This window comes from Hipposideros armiger, unplaced genomic scaffold (assembly GCF_001890085.2).
Source record: "Hipposideros armiger isolate ML-2016 unplaced genomic scaffold, ASM189008v1 scaffold_9, whole genome shotgun sequence".
Lineage (NCBI taxonomy): Eukaryota > Metazoa > Chordata > Mammalia > Chiroptera > Hipposideridae > Hipposideros > Hipposideros armiger.
Window position 1 is genome coordinate 5907290 of NW_017731359.1, and position 14392 is coordinate 5921681.

At 46.9% G+C, this 14392-nt stretch overlaps 1 protein-coding gene across 11 annotated transcripts in view; it reads left to right on the forward strand.

Moving 5' to 3' along the window:
- TK2 (thymidine kinase 2) overlaps positions 1–14392 on the forward strand; it is a 131620-nt gene that overhangs the window by 810 nt on the left and 116418 nt on the right. For 10 of the 11 annotated variants that reach the window (XR_002125529.1, XR_002125522.1, XR_002125525.1 and 7 more), the window contains exons 2-6: positions 455–486; positions 4092–4166; positions 6792–6845; positions 9239–9328; positions 11373–11446. Coding sequence is in view for 5 of the 11 variants with exons in the window: in XM_019656447.1 (XP_019511992.1) it covers positions 455–486; positions 4092–4166; positions 6792–6845; positions 9239–9328; positions 11373–11446 (325 nt within the window). In the remaining 6 variants the exon portion in view is untranslated. The remainder of the gene's footprint in view (positions 1–454; positions 487–4091; positions 4167–6791; positions 6846–9238; positions 9329–11372; positions 11447–14392) is intronic. The other variant, XR_002125526.1, reaches the window with a different exon arrangement.

Below are 14392 nucleotides of genomic sequence, written 5' to 3' on the forward strand. Positions count from 1 at the left end.
GCTGTGATGTCAGCCCTGGACCTAGAAGAGAAACCCGAGTCCTTGGTGGAAACCTGAGACCTGGGCCGAAACCCGATGCCCACAGCCAACGCTTACCATGCAGTGCGAGTGGAAGCCACTCTGTTTTAACTTGCTGGCCACCCATCTGTGAAGACAAATATAAAATGTGTGGAAAATGGGAAGTGTAATATGCAGAGTGAAAAATGCTGAGCACAGTTGGGGCCCAGACTTGCCGACAGAACGCAGGCAGCAGTTGCAGTGTTACACAGAGGTCAACAGCTGTAGTGGGTCTGTGTCCATCTACCCATGGAGGGTCCCAGGTGTCACTGCAAAACATTTTTCGGTCAGGGAGCAAGCATAAAAATTACTGTTTTTGTGATCGTTGAGCATATTAGGACAAGGAACATTGAAATCATTTAAAACACTTTAAAAGTTGATTTCCTTTCTTTTGTAGGTAAAGAAAATGAAAAAGAGAAAAGGTCATTGGTAAGTCACTTTTTGCTGTGCACTCTCCAGCGTATAATAATATATATCATATACACATGATACATACAAATAAATTTTTTTTCTTAGGGAGGGGAATGAAGGAATATATGGACATAGTAAAAAACATACAAGAGGATCTTCAGGAATAGAGAAGTCTATCTCCATCCCTGGGCCTCAGACTCCCTCTCCCCAGAGGCCATGGGGTGTCTTATATGATGGAATATTATTCAAAATCATGTTTTTGAAAAATATTTAATGACTTGGGAAGGTACTCATTATGTAAGAGATGAAAAAAAAAAGCCAAGGATAATATATGAAGTATGAGCCAAACGAAATAATATATAAACTATCCATAGGAAAACAAAAACCAGGCAAGAAATATTACAAACTGTTAATGCAGAAATTTTCAGTCTGGTTAAGGGAAAATGGGATATATTAACAGTGGGTGTGTATGAGAGAAAGGGAGAGAGAATTTGGGGGACGAGGAGTCTTCCCTTATTAGTTATTTGACTGTTAAATGAAATTAAACTGGGTTTCTTTTTTTAAAAAAACAGCTTTATTGAGTTTCATTTCCATATCCTCAAATTCACTAATTTTAGGTGTACAGTTCTGTGAGTTTTAGTAAATTTACAGTCGTGCATCATCACAACAGTCTAATTTTAGAGCATTTCCATCACTAGGAACAGAAACCTCCTCCCCTTTGCAGTCACTCCTCCCCTCTCCCCCCCTTCACTGTCTGGCTTTGCCTTTTCTGAACATTTCCTATAGAACGCAATCATATAGCATTTGGTCTTTTGGGTCTAGCTTCTTTCCCTGAGCATAATGTTTTCAAAGTTCATCCATGCTGTAGCAGGTATTAGAACTTCATTCCTTTTTATTGCCCAATAGTAATCCATTGTGTGGATGTACTTACACTTTGTTTATTCACCAGTTGTTGGATATTTGGGTGCGTTTCCTTTTTACTACAGATGTCTCAGGGTCTTTAATAGGACCCTTTAATAGGACAATATCTATTTTGGTTCTTCTGGTAGGGGCTTTGGAGCCTGAGCCTGTTTGTTCTGGAAAGCTTGGTTCTTGTTAAACATCCAAGTGGTGCTTATCTCTGGAATTATGAGTGACTTTTATTTTATTCTCTTAGTTCTCTGTTTTTCTTATTGTGGGGGCGCTTAACTTCTATTTTCAGAAAATATTAAATGTTGTTATTTAAAAATAAGGCTTGGTGCAGCAAAGCAGTGTTAGTTATAGTCATGGGAAGTTGGAATCAAGGTCTAGTAGCCCAGGAAAGTGGAGGTAAACTTTGGCACAACACAGAGTGGTGGGCTGGGCCGGCCACGCGCTAAACATCTTTCCTTGTAATCTCCTGTGACTTTCCTCCCACTCATTGTGAGCTCTGCTTGTGCTGGGACTGGCTCCTGAGTCCACAGTGCCTGGCACATTATAGGCCTTCACTGAGCAGTTGAAAGACTCTCAAAGATCAGAAACTATAGAAAAAACTTGCCTGAAATACGCTGAAATGTACTGATGTTTTATCTCTCAGTAGTGGATTATGGGTGGTATTTTCTACTTGATGATTTTTTTCTATTTTCTCCAATAGGCATGCACTCCTCTTATAACATTTTGGACATTGCTTTAAAGAAATATTGATCTCGCCTTGGGTTCTCATTTTTTTTCCCCTCCATGACACGGGAACTTGGTGAGATTCTTCATGCCTTGCCTGCTGTACCAGGAAAACCAGTTGTTAATTAAAGGCCTTAGATTTACCAACTTTCAGGATTTCATGGTGGGAATTGGAACAAGTATTTTGGAAGAAGGTCTCATCTGAACAATATATTCTTTGCAGTGAACAGGAGAGGAACAAAGTCTGTGCAGAATGATGTTTGGTTGAGCCCTTTTTAAATATCGAGGAAGAGGAGAAGTTGTTTCTTTAAAGAACAATAAACAACCCAAATCTACTAGTTCCCTAATGGGATCGCCCTTGTGTGTACTTGCTTAGGTTCCTTTTGTAGTTTTGAGCTCCAAAGGAGTGAGCTGGCAGGGTGCCGGGATTGGAGGGTGGCCTGGCATGTGTTGGAAGTGTATTGGCCAGCTCTCTTGGATATCCTATAGGTTCAAGGCAGAAGGAAACCTTCAGAGTTGACTGACAGAGTTTACAGTGGGTGGGACAGGGTGAGACAGCCCACTCTGACCCCATGTTTAATGAAGGGTGTGACTAGGGCTCCACTAGGGTCATGAGAAGGTCTGCCAGGCCTGGGTGTGATTTCTAATTCTTTCTCCTGCTAGGCCCGGCACCTTGGGCACGTCACCTAAGTGGCCGACATGTCTCTGGGTGCCTCCAGCCTGGGTGTAAAGGTCACTGTGCAGCAGAATGGGTCCTTCTCTGACTGTGTGTGCCCCACGGACATCTAATATGTGTTCTCCGAGGCCAGTTTGTTATCTTATTTGGAAGTGCCCATTTTCTCTTGTGATCTACTGGAGCCGACACCACTTGGCCCATGTCACCAGCAGTACCTGGCTGAGCAGAGCCTTGTCAGAATCGCTGGGCAGCAGGCTTGAGAACCCCAACCAGAGTCTGATTCAGAGGGTCTCGGTGTGCCTCTGGTGCTTGTCAAGCAGGGTGCCTGTCAGCCAGTGATGCTCAGCCTTCCTGCACATTGAAATTACCCGGAGACCTTTACAAGGTACTGAGGCCTGAGTCCCACCTGAGAGATTGTGCTGTAATTGATCTGGGTTGTAGCTTCCTTGTACAGATTTTCAAAAGCTGCCAGGTGATTCTAGCATATATGCAAGACCGAAAACCACCGCCTCAAATGCTTTTTCTCCCTACAGTGAGGTACTTGTAGGAGGTTCCTTGGTTTTTGGTATAGATTGGCCTGAGATGGCTGTCTGTGGCCCCTCCATCCAGTGCCATGACACCTCTCTCCCACAGTGCAGTTAGTATGAGCAGAGTATAGGTTCAAGCTGCCCTCCCTGCTTTATTCCCCTTCTTCAAGCCTCATTAGTCTCCTTTGTGAAAATGTTAGGATCCACTTCCCAGGTTTTGGTGAGGTTAAATGTGGTAATGGTGTATGCTACCCATCTTAGGGCCTGGCCTGCAACAAGGTGCTCAACCAACTCCTTCTCTCCTGTCTTAATACCTTCCAGTCCATGGCTGAGGGTGTTTCCTGCGCAAAGCAGTGAGTTAGGGTCTAGATAACATATACCTGCTTACCACCTCGAAGCCATTAGGCTCTAGTTAAGAAGGCAGGACACTTAGAGCTAAAATCTTAAGAATCTGAGGAGTTGAACTAGGGAAGGGCAGAGCTAGGGGGTGAGGGCAAACTGTGTGTGTGGTCTAGGGTTTGACATAAGGGAGGGTCTGTCATGGAGGGCAGTGGTCTGGTGGCCACTAGCAGTGGGCCTGGAGCCTACCACTGGAGGGGAGGGTCAGTTTGTGTATTACTAACAACGGGACCTTTGCGGTTTCCTGTGGAGGATTGTTGTGTACACACTGAAGTCTTAGACTGAAACAATTATGCTGTTCACCTGAGCCCTTCCCTAGAAATTCTTCCTGGATATTCCTCCAGGTGCTTGTTTTCTGGCTGTAATATGCACTTGTCTTTTGCCAGGTATGTGTGGAGGGCAATATTGCAAGCGGGAAGACGACATGCCTAGAGTTCTTCTCCAGTTCAGCAGACATCGAGGTACGGTCTCCACACCGGGTTTGAAGTAACCTGCCAAAGCTTGACAGAGTAATTTATTGGGGGTGTAGACCAACCCTGTCCAATAGAAACATAATACGGGCCACAAGTGCAAGCCACATGTGGAATGTAAAATTTCTAATAGCCTCGCTAAAAAAACCAAAGAGAATGTTTTATTTAGCGTAACCTATTCCAGATATTACCACATCAACAGGTAATCAATATAAAAATCATCAATGAGCTATTTTGTGTTCTGTTTTTCATACCAAGTCTTTGAAGTCTGGAATGTATTTTATATTTATAGCATGTCTCACTTTGGACTAGCCACATTTCAAGTTCGTAATAGCCACATATGGCTCATGGCCACTGTATTGGACATAGAGCTCCCCAGAGTCTGGTTAGGAAGTCTGCATGTGAAAGAAGCCAGACTATTGAGCATGGCTACAATGTTGCAGTGGTACATCTAAGATATCAGGTAGCATTACTATGTGTAGCCAATTAACATAATTTCTAGTTTATTTGCAGCACAGTCACTAAAAATAACCTAACAGATGTTTAAAAATTGTCTCAACACCAAGACCCGGACCCTTTGTCCTTGTTGTATTGGGTTGTCGGAAAAGTCATGACGTATTTTTTCTGTTTTTTGTTGCAAAAATGCGTCATGACTTTTCCAACAACCCAATAGATTTTAGCAGTGTAATCTCTGTTTACGGCTCTGCAGATCCTATAATTTCCATACCTTTAGAGTGTTTTTCCCCCCCTTTTTTCCTTTCCTGGTTTTAGTTCTGTTAAAAAGATACATGGTTTGATAAAAATAATAAACATTCTTTAGCCCTTGTCTTCTTTATGTTCATGCACTGTTGTGCAGAAAAAAATAAACATAGCAGGCCTGAGACTCCTATCCTTAGAGGCTAGCTTGCAAGGTTGGCCCTTGGCTGGCATGTGGGAACTTAGATTTTGCGTGAGTTCCCTCCGTTTCCTAACTGATAGGTGTAGCTCTCTGTGCCTAAATGGCGCAAACAATATGGTTTATTCTGCACACCTGCGTTCTTTCTGGAAGTCTGGAATTTTCATACGTATCAGGCAGAGGCTGCCTGTATGACTGAGCCCTGACAAAAACCCTGAACTACCAGGCTCAGGCCAACTTCGCTGGTAGACACCATTTCACAAGTGTTGTCACAAGTTGCTGCTGGGGAAATTGAGTGTGTCCTGTGTGACTCCCTTGGGAGAGGCTCCTTGGAAGCCTGCCTGATTTTCCCCAGACTTTGCTCCATGTGCCCTTTCCCTTTGTTGATTTTGCTTTGTATCCTCTCACTGCAATGAATCTTAGCTCTGAGTACAACTTTGTGCTGTGTTCTGTTCTCCCGGTGAATTACCATATCTGGGGAGGCGGGGGTCTTGGGGACTCCCAGTACCCCCGTCCTGAGTGGTGTAACTCCCAGTGGCACTTTAGAAGTACATTTGACCCTGGAACAGCATGGGGATTAGGGACACCAACTCTGTGCAGCCAAAAATTGTGTGTAACTTTTGACTCTCCCCAAACTGAACTACTCTTAGTATCTGTGGGGGATTGGTTCCATGACGCACTGCAGATACGAAATTCTGCAGGTGCTCAAGCGCCTTATGTAAAATGGCCTAGGTCATGGATACAGGCAACTCTCCACATCTGTAGACTCCCAGCCACAGATTGAAAACAGTATAGGTATTTATTTTAAAAAATGCATGTATAAGTGGACCTGCGCAGTTCAAATCCGTGTTGTTCAAGGGTCAACTGTACTTGTATTCTCACTGGAGGCCTTGGAGCAGTGAACAACAACAGTAATAATAACATCAGTGATAGTTAATATCTAACACAGGCACTGTGTTGAGGCCTGAGTGGTACAGCATGTGCTACTCAGGAGACAGGAATGGGATGCTGAGGACCCAGAAGAAGGAAAAGGGGTAGAGAATAATTCACAGAGGAAGGGATATTTGAACTGGATTTTGAAGGATGTATAGGAGTTTTCCATGTAATGAAAGTTGATGTGAAATGAGGTGAGGTGGGTATATTGGGCAGGAGGACTAGCCTGAGCAAAGGCACAGGGGCCTAAAAGAGGGGAGGTTACTCTTCAAGGGTCCTGTGTATTTTTTTCCTTTGGTCTTCTGTGACTTACGGTACCTGCTCACATGCACTTGAAGGTCCTCAGACGGATTTGGGTACTCTCAAAGTCTTGGACTCAAGAACACCACTGAGAAAGCTGTAGTCTGACGTGTCTGAAGTAGCTTCTCTTACCTCCCTGCCCAGCTAGACGTGGGGGGCAGTAAGGGCTGGGGTGGAGCAAATGGTGGAGGGATTGAGAGTACGTGCCTTGCTCTCAGGGAGCTCCTAAGGCAGCTGGACAGGTGGCATGTGCACATACTTGTATATAAGGATGGATAGAGTTGTATTCAAATCATTTCTGGAAGTCATATGAGGAAGCCATGTTTAGATGGAGCTGTGGCCTTACACAGAGGGTAGCTCAATTATTTTGGCTCACCTTGGGCGCCCAAATCTTTAGTCTCTCTCTCCCCACCCCCCAAACGCTTACCCACTTTCACAGAGCTCAGAATTGAAGAACAGCAACTCGCTGATGTTTCCTTTCCTTGCAGGTGTTACCGGAGCCTGTGCCCAAGTGGAGAAATGTCCGTGGCCATAATCCTCTGGTGAGTGTGTTGTGTCCTGTGTGAACCACCAGCTTCCTCTCAAGCACCTGGGAATGGTGGTGCTGGTGCCTGAGCCCAGCCTGCCCCTTACCCGGGCATTTTCTTCGCTCTTAGCTGGGTTGGAGGAGGAGACAAATGGAAAATGGCGGCTTGGTGGTGCTCTGAGGTCAAGGACTTCAGAGGCTTTGCTGAGCATGTGCAGATCCTAGGGCCATCCTGTCAGTGATCCCAAACTATCCCAAGTGGTCAGCTTCAGCTACTGGGGGCCTCTATCTCCTGCTGCTCTTTCTACTCCCACCCTCTCCTAGAAGAAACCCATTTTGACCCAAGTCTCCTCAGGCCTAGCTCTCCCAGGACCTGTCTCCTTGGTGAACCTCTGATTTGGGTTTGCTCTTGGCAATGTCCAGAGGCTGCCTCTGGCTCGCCCTGAAGCTACCTGTCTGTTTTCCCAAGGGTGGACCTAGCAAGCAGGGGCTATAGTGTGCCTGTGCCGGCATCACTCATTCCTTGTTCAGAAGCCTTTGCTGTGGCTGCTTGAAAGAGAAGGGTGGAGTCTGGGTCCTATAAGAGGGAGCTTAAGAAAGGACTCTTGGTCCTGGGCACCTGCCCCATGAGGTAGGGATGTAGTTTCGTTTTTCAGTTGGGGGAACTGCAGCTGCAATAAGTTGCCCAAGGTCTCACAGCTGGTAAATGACAGATCTATGTTTAAACCTTGGACTCTGGGGAGGCTGTGCCGTCCCCTCATTTCTAGCAACGCAGTTGGGATCTCCTTGTATGGTTCTTTAGTATATGTGCTGCAGAAGCGAGCACCTTGTATGGTTCTTTAGACTCTGAGTTTCACTAGAGGCAGGGACTGTGTCTAATTTGGCTCACTGTTGTTTGCTAGAACATAGCACACTGCGGAGCACTTAGTAGGTAGCTGTTCAGTCATTCATTCAACCAGTAATTTTTCCCGCTTTTGTTCTCCATCCCTAATATTCCAGTGTGGGGAGGCAGAAGACAATTAAATGTATGATATGGCAGGTGGTGATAGGAGCTATGAAGAAATCTAAAGCAGGTAAAAGGATATTATTTAAATAAGGCCAAAACTTGCAGAGTCTTTGAATAAAGAATCCCCGAGACATGAAAAGAGTTTTCACCTCTATGCATGTGGGACATGATGGAATACAGGCTTTCTCTTTGGGCATAACAAAAAAGCCTCAGAAACCTTCACATTCTTTAGGAAACGGAGGAACCAGTGCTGGATTATTGAATAAGACAGCTAAAGTGCAGACATTAGGGGTTAGAGGTGACATTTCATAGGACACAGTCCCAGTCTCAGAAGTCAGTATTCTTGGTACAAAGAGCATTTCCGATAACAGTCTTATAATAAAAAACAGAATTAGGTATTTTTACACAAGTTTCCACTCTGGACAGGATAGCAAGATTGATAGTTTTGTGAAAAGTCTCAATTCATCACTTTATCTGAATCGGCTTTCTGATGCGGAAAGGTGTTCACTTCTGCAGCCATCAGACAAGGAGGAATTTTTCTCCTAACCTTTCTGAGATTTTCTTTTACCCACAGTTAGGAGCCTGCAGCTTTCAATGCAGAATGTGGAGTTTCATTGGTTAGCACCAAGAGGAAAAGAAAAAAGCAAGAATGTGGAAGAGAGCAGAGTAAGGTTATTAGCAAGTGGAATATGGAGCATGAAGTGCTTTTGTATCTACAGGTGGTAGGCAGCGATGGGGTGGGGCTTCTATTTCAGACAGGATAGCTAGGGAGGCCATCTCTGATAAGGTGACATTTGAGTAGACACCTAAACAAAGTGAGGGAGTGAGCAGTACAGATACCTGGAGGAAGAGCAATCAGACAGAAGACACAGCCAATGCAAAGGCCCTGAGGGGATCATGGTTGAGTGTTTGGGGTTACAGTGAGGAGGCTCTTGTGGTTGGAAGCTCACTGAGCCAGAGGAAGATGGTAGGAGTCAAGAAGATGGAAGCGATTCTCTAGGGTCCTGTGAGGGCTTTGGATTTCAATCTCAGTGCAATGGGAAGTCACTGGAAGGTTCTGAGCGGGGGGTGACAACTGATTTAGGTTTAACAGGCTTACTTTGGCCGATGGATAGAGAGATGGCAGGAGCTCAATAAACATTTATTGAATGGCTGAATGAATGTTCCTTGGGACTTTATATAGACTCCTAGTATAGCTGTTACTGTGCTGTTCTATAAGTGCTCCCGTGTCTGTCTGTTTACTCTGTTCTAAGGGCCCTGTGACCATGTTGGGTTTGTCCCTGGCCCAAGCTCAGTCCCACATAGATTTCAGCGATTCATGAGATGGCTATCAGTGACGAAAATGACCAGGGTCCTGCAGAGAGAGCACTTTGAGGTATATTACTGTGTTCTCCCTTCTGCAGGGCCTGATGTACCGTGATGCCTGTCGATGGGGCCTCACGCTGCAGACATATGTACAGCTCACCATGCTGGAACAGCACACTCGTCCTCAGGTACCTTTCAGATGCTTGGTTTCAACCTTCTTAACATTTTCTTCAAATGAGGGGTATATGAGTGCCAGGAAGGGAACCCTCACAAAGAGGCCTGGCTGGGCCTTCAGCGCGGCTCAGCCTTCTCTGTCTTGGGCCAAGGTCTCTGTTCCTGCATCTCTCTGAGGACAGCCTCCAGTGCCCCCACCCACCAGCCTCCAGTGCCCCTGTCCACTAGCCTCAGCTAGCCAAGAAATTGCTATGGTGCCACTGTGAGCCCAAGTCTTCATGATCCCACCACGACTGGGCTCAACACCATTTAACTCAGTTCTTCTCAAAGTGTGGTTCCTGAACCAGGAGCAGCAACACCACCTGAGAACTTCTTAGAGATGCACATTTTCTGGCTCTATCCTGGACCTGCTGAATCAGAAATGCTGGCGATGAGGGCCAGCAATCTGTGTTTTATTAAGCTCTTCAGGTGATTTTAATGCATGCTTTGTTTGTTTGCATGTTTGAGAACCACTATCTAACCTTCACAAGGTCTGGCTCATGGTTCAAATTCTTGAGAGAAAGAAGCTGATTGGCTCAGCTTGGGTCAGGTGTCCAGCCCTGGGCCAATCAGGTATTGGGAAGATCAGGGAGCACAAACAGGCTGCTTAGGCCCCTCCATCAGCAGGGATATGAATAGAGGAAGTCTCTTGGAAGAAAGGATGGCTGAAAAGATCCCGATTGGCACCCATGGTTCAAAATCACAAGTACATACAACCTAAGAGACTGGGTTTGGAGGCTGTCTAAGAAGGAGATCCCTACAGCTAGATACGCTGACATAGCCACTTGGCTGGGTGGTTTGATCAAGGTACTTGCAACCATAGATGTCATTCTTCCACAAATCTGTGTCTTAAAAGTGAAAGATATGAGCAGAACCATATGAATTTCTATCTCCCCAAATGCCTGTCAAAATGATACAGGTTAGAGGATCTGAGGTTGGTACTTTTTCCCTTTGCCCACTCTACCTTTCCTGAGCGGGCACTCAATTGCAAATCTGAATTGCTTCTATTATATTTGAATATAATGGGATATACGTGTGTTCTATTTGGGGAAATCTACCATGAAGGAGGCAGAGAGAAAACGAGAGATGGACAGACTAGGAAAGATGAGCAGAAAGACAGATAGATGGATGGGGAGCTAGCAAAAGACGGGCAGTAGGGAGTGATAAGTAAGGAGAGGACAGGAAAATGGAAGGGAAGAAGGATGGGCAGATAGACACACAGGTAGAGAGTCGGGAAATTCCTGGGTTATGGCTTTGAATCTGCCCCTGACTTGCTGGTTCAGGTCCCATGGGTTCAGGTCCCTTGGGTGCTGTTGGTACATGGGTGCCATGCTAAATGAGAGCAATGTTTGACCACTTGGTTTCAAGGGTAAGGGCCCCTCCTGCTTCCCAGTGGACACTGTGTACAAAGGGAAAGGTCATCTGTGGAGTGTGAGCACCTGGCATAGAGGGGTGATGTCAGTGTCGGCATCCTTCCTTCTGGGCACGATCTGTCCCAGTTTCCAAAAGGCTGCAGTGATCCCCACCCAACCCTGTGAGGAAGCGGCAGAGTTGGCAGGTCTGGCACCTTGTGGGGTTCCAGAAATCCAGACCCTGAGGCACTGCTGGCATCATCCCCTTAATGTCACCTGAACCCCACACTCCTCTTTGAGCTCTACCTTGGGCTTTCAGATCCCACCGCTTAAGCAAAGGCACCGTAGTTTAGGTCTGTAGTAATCATACTTTGCACTTGACACCACTTTGCTGGACAGCACTTGGCAGTTCCCCAAACCCACAATCCGGCTGAACCTTACCTCTCCTGCTGATGAGCCCTCGCCCCAGCATGGCTGCGCTGGCCACTGAGTTTCAGGCTGTGGGGACGGTCCCGGTTGAGGGAGGAACACAGCTGAGCCTAATGTCGGCCTCTCGATTCTTGTATTCAGCATAGGCCATAAGCAGGGGGAGCACAGGCATTCCTTAAGCCTTCCTGATCCCCTCCTCTTTGCCTGAGTTAGTGAATCGTTTTTTGTTTTCTTTTAGACGTCACCTGTGCGGTTGATGGAGCGGTCGATTCACAGTGCAAGATACATTTTTGTTGAGAACCTGTATAGAAGGTACCGTAGTTTGCACAATTGATAATTTATTAAACCATTAATTTGTTAGAAATGAAATTGGAATTTGTTTATCCAGTTGACAGATATCGAGTACCTACTGTGTTTTACCAGTTGTCCATCGCCACACTAATGCTGTGTAAAAAACAAGCACAAAACCTCAGTGACAGACAGCTTTCTGCACTGATCCTCAGCCATCTAGGGTAGTCAGCCAGGTGGCTCTGCTGACCTTAGCTGGGATTGATGATATGTCTGGGGGTCGCCTGGTCGAGATGGCACCGGCAAGGGTGACGAAGCGACTCATCTCTTTTTCTTGTCTCTTATCTTCTTCTGGGACCAGCAAGCTAGCCTGGCCATTCACTTCTCATGGTGATGGCAGAGGGCAGGAGCACCAGCGGTAATCTGTGAGCGCCTTTTCAAGCCTTGGCTTCGCATTTGCTAACATCCCACTGGCCAAAGCGGGCCGCACAGCCAACCCAGCCTGAAAGGCGGGAGAGCCCTTGTGGCTTACATGGGAAAGCGGGAGGATTTGGGGACGATGAAGATTTTGGAGTGACTAAAGCAATCATTCTAGCAGTGTGCATGATATTGGTTGTGGTTTTCACTCAAAACTGTCCTTTGCCCTCATGGGAGCAGACTCTGTCATATTGACAGAGTTGGAGGGGACTTATGGTGGCCCACAGTGCTGAGCCCTCAGAGGTGTGGGACCCTCCATTCCTGTGCTCAGTTGACTGATGATTTTTAGGGGTTTTGGGGAAATGGGCTGACGGCTGGGGTCTGAAGCTTCGGCTTCTTCCATGCCCCTCCCTGCTTGGTAGCTGTGTACCTGGTCCCCCTCTTTTTGCCAGCCCCCCACATTACTGCTTCTTGCTTTGAGGTTTGGGGTGCTGCTTTCACTCCCTTGTGGAGTTGGTCCTGATAGCTGCCTTCTCTCTACGTGCTGGCTCCCCATTTCTTCTCATTTGCCGTTGTCCTAAATGTCACCTCTCCTGACCCTCCCCAACCACCCTATCTAAATGGGTGAAGCCCCTTAGTATTCTTAATGACTACTGTCTGTTGGTTTTCTTTGTAATATTTAAGACAACTTCTAATTAGGTTGAGCCATATGAACTTTTTAATATTTGACCAATCTTGACCTAAAAAAGTGGCAATTTCATGTGGTTTAACTTAGTATGTGCTTTTTTGTGTAATTGTCTATTGCGTGTCCCCCAATGGGCCCGTAAGCTTCTCGAGGGCAGGGGCCACACCTGGTGGGCCCAGTACATAGCTGGCACCTGGTCTGTATCGTTGGGCGGTGAGCCCTGCCACTGTTCTTTCATCTCCAGCCCCGTTTGCTCCCTAGGCTCTGGCCCCAGCTTTCCTTTTACACTCTTTCCTTGGAGGGGGCCACATAAAGGCTTCTCCCGTGGGTACTGAGCTGCCATGGATCGTGCCCTTGAGCCTGTGTGACACCAGGATGAAGCCTCTGCCCACACCTACTCCGAGCATTAGACCCAATCTCTGGGTTCAGGGACAGCAGCCAGGGCAGGTCCTGACTAGAGCTTTGTCCTCTGACCTCAGATTGTCTTGTGGGCGCCACCCTCGTAGCAGGCAGTGTTCCTGATGCTGGTGTCCCGTCCTCCCCCAGCTGCCTGGGTTTCCAGCAAGGCTGAAGTAGTCACTGTTCGGTTCCCACAATCCTTCACTCTTCTCTGCCCTCTGCTCATTAGTGTCTCCGCCAGAGGGAAGGCAGGCAGAAGAGAGCAAGGGAGCCCCTTTAGCGTTTGCTTACTGCTCTGATAAAAGTGTGGCTGGAAGAGCAGACTCTGGGCAGCTGGTGGGGAGTCCGTGTGACCCTCGCATAGCTGGGCTGTCTCTGTCTTCTAATCACAGTCAGCTTGGGTCAGTCTGTGTGGCAGCCTGTGACTCTTTTTTTGTTTTGTTTTTAGCTGAGCCATCCTGCCATCTGTTGGCAGCTCAGTGGCAGCTCAGCTCAGGCTGGGACTCGAACCGCTGTTGCTCAGAGCTCAAACTCTTGAGTGAGCTCTTAACCAATTGAGCCACTTGGCTGGCCATGTGGCTCTTTTTTGAAGGGGGTGACCTAGAATGGAATTTCCAGAGGTCAAGGGGAGTGAGTGGGATGTGGAGTTGGTGGACCTGGGTTCCATCCTGGTTCTAGAGTATGTTCTCTTTGTGAGCATGAATAAGTGCCTAAACCTCTCTGAGCCCTTGTCTCTAGAAGTACTTCCTGTTGTTCATCTCTGGAGAGCCTTGAAACAGTTGCCTGGTTTAGATCCTGTGACTTATGCAGGTCCTTACCTACCTTGATCTTCACAAAATTTGCCACTTAATCCCCCTACCCCATAGGCTGCCCATTGCCTGGTGAATTTACCCAGGAGCCTCTTTTCTTTGCTTGTCCCAGGGGCAGTTTGAGCTGATGTCCATGGTCTTTGGTAACTCACACGCATAGTCCTGCATTACGACGCTTCTGGTAGTGGTTCTGTATTTCTTTATCTAAGTGGCTGTGGTCCAGGTTACTGGTCCAGATCACATGGGCCTTGCCCTGAACTGCTCTGTGGGTGGTGTCGGGCAAGGCTGTAGCTTTTGATCTTTGTGAGCTCTTTTCTTTCCCTGAGAATTTCTTACATATTTATGCCTCCCCCTGCTCTCCCAGAAATCCTGGCATCTGTGGTTAGGATATCTGTGGGACAAAAGAGCCATGGAAGAAATGCACAGTGTCCTTGTTTCTGTTCTTGGGATCTAATTCCTTTAAGTTCGTGTAGTCCCCAGTTGGCATGGGTTCCCCCGAAGACCTTGTTGGAGCCTTGAGACCCAGTACTGGTGTCACTTGATGCAGCCAGAGGCTGTTGGTTGGCGCATGGCCTTGGGTGCTCCAGAGGCTTCTGGAAGCACTGTGACGCCCTCGAGGGCCAGGTCACACACCACTTAGGTTCCAGGGAACTGGGAGAA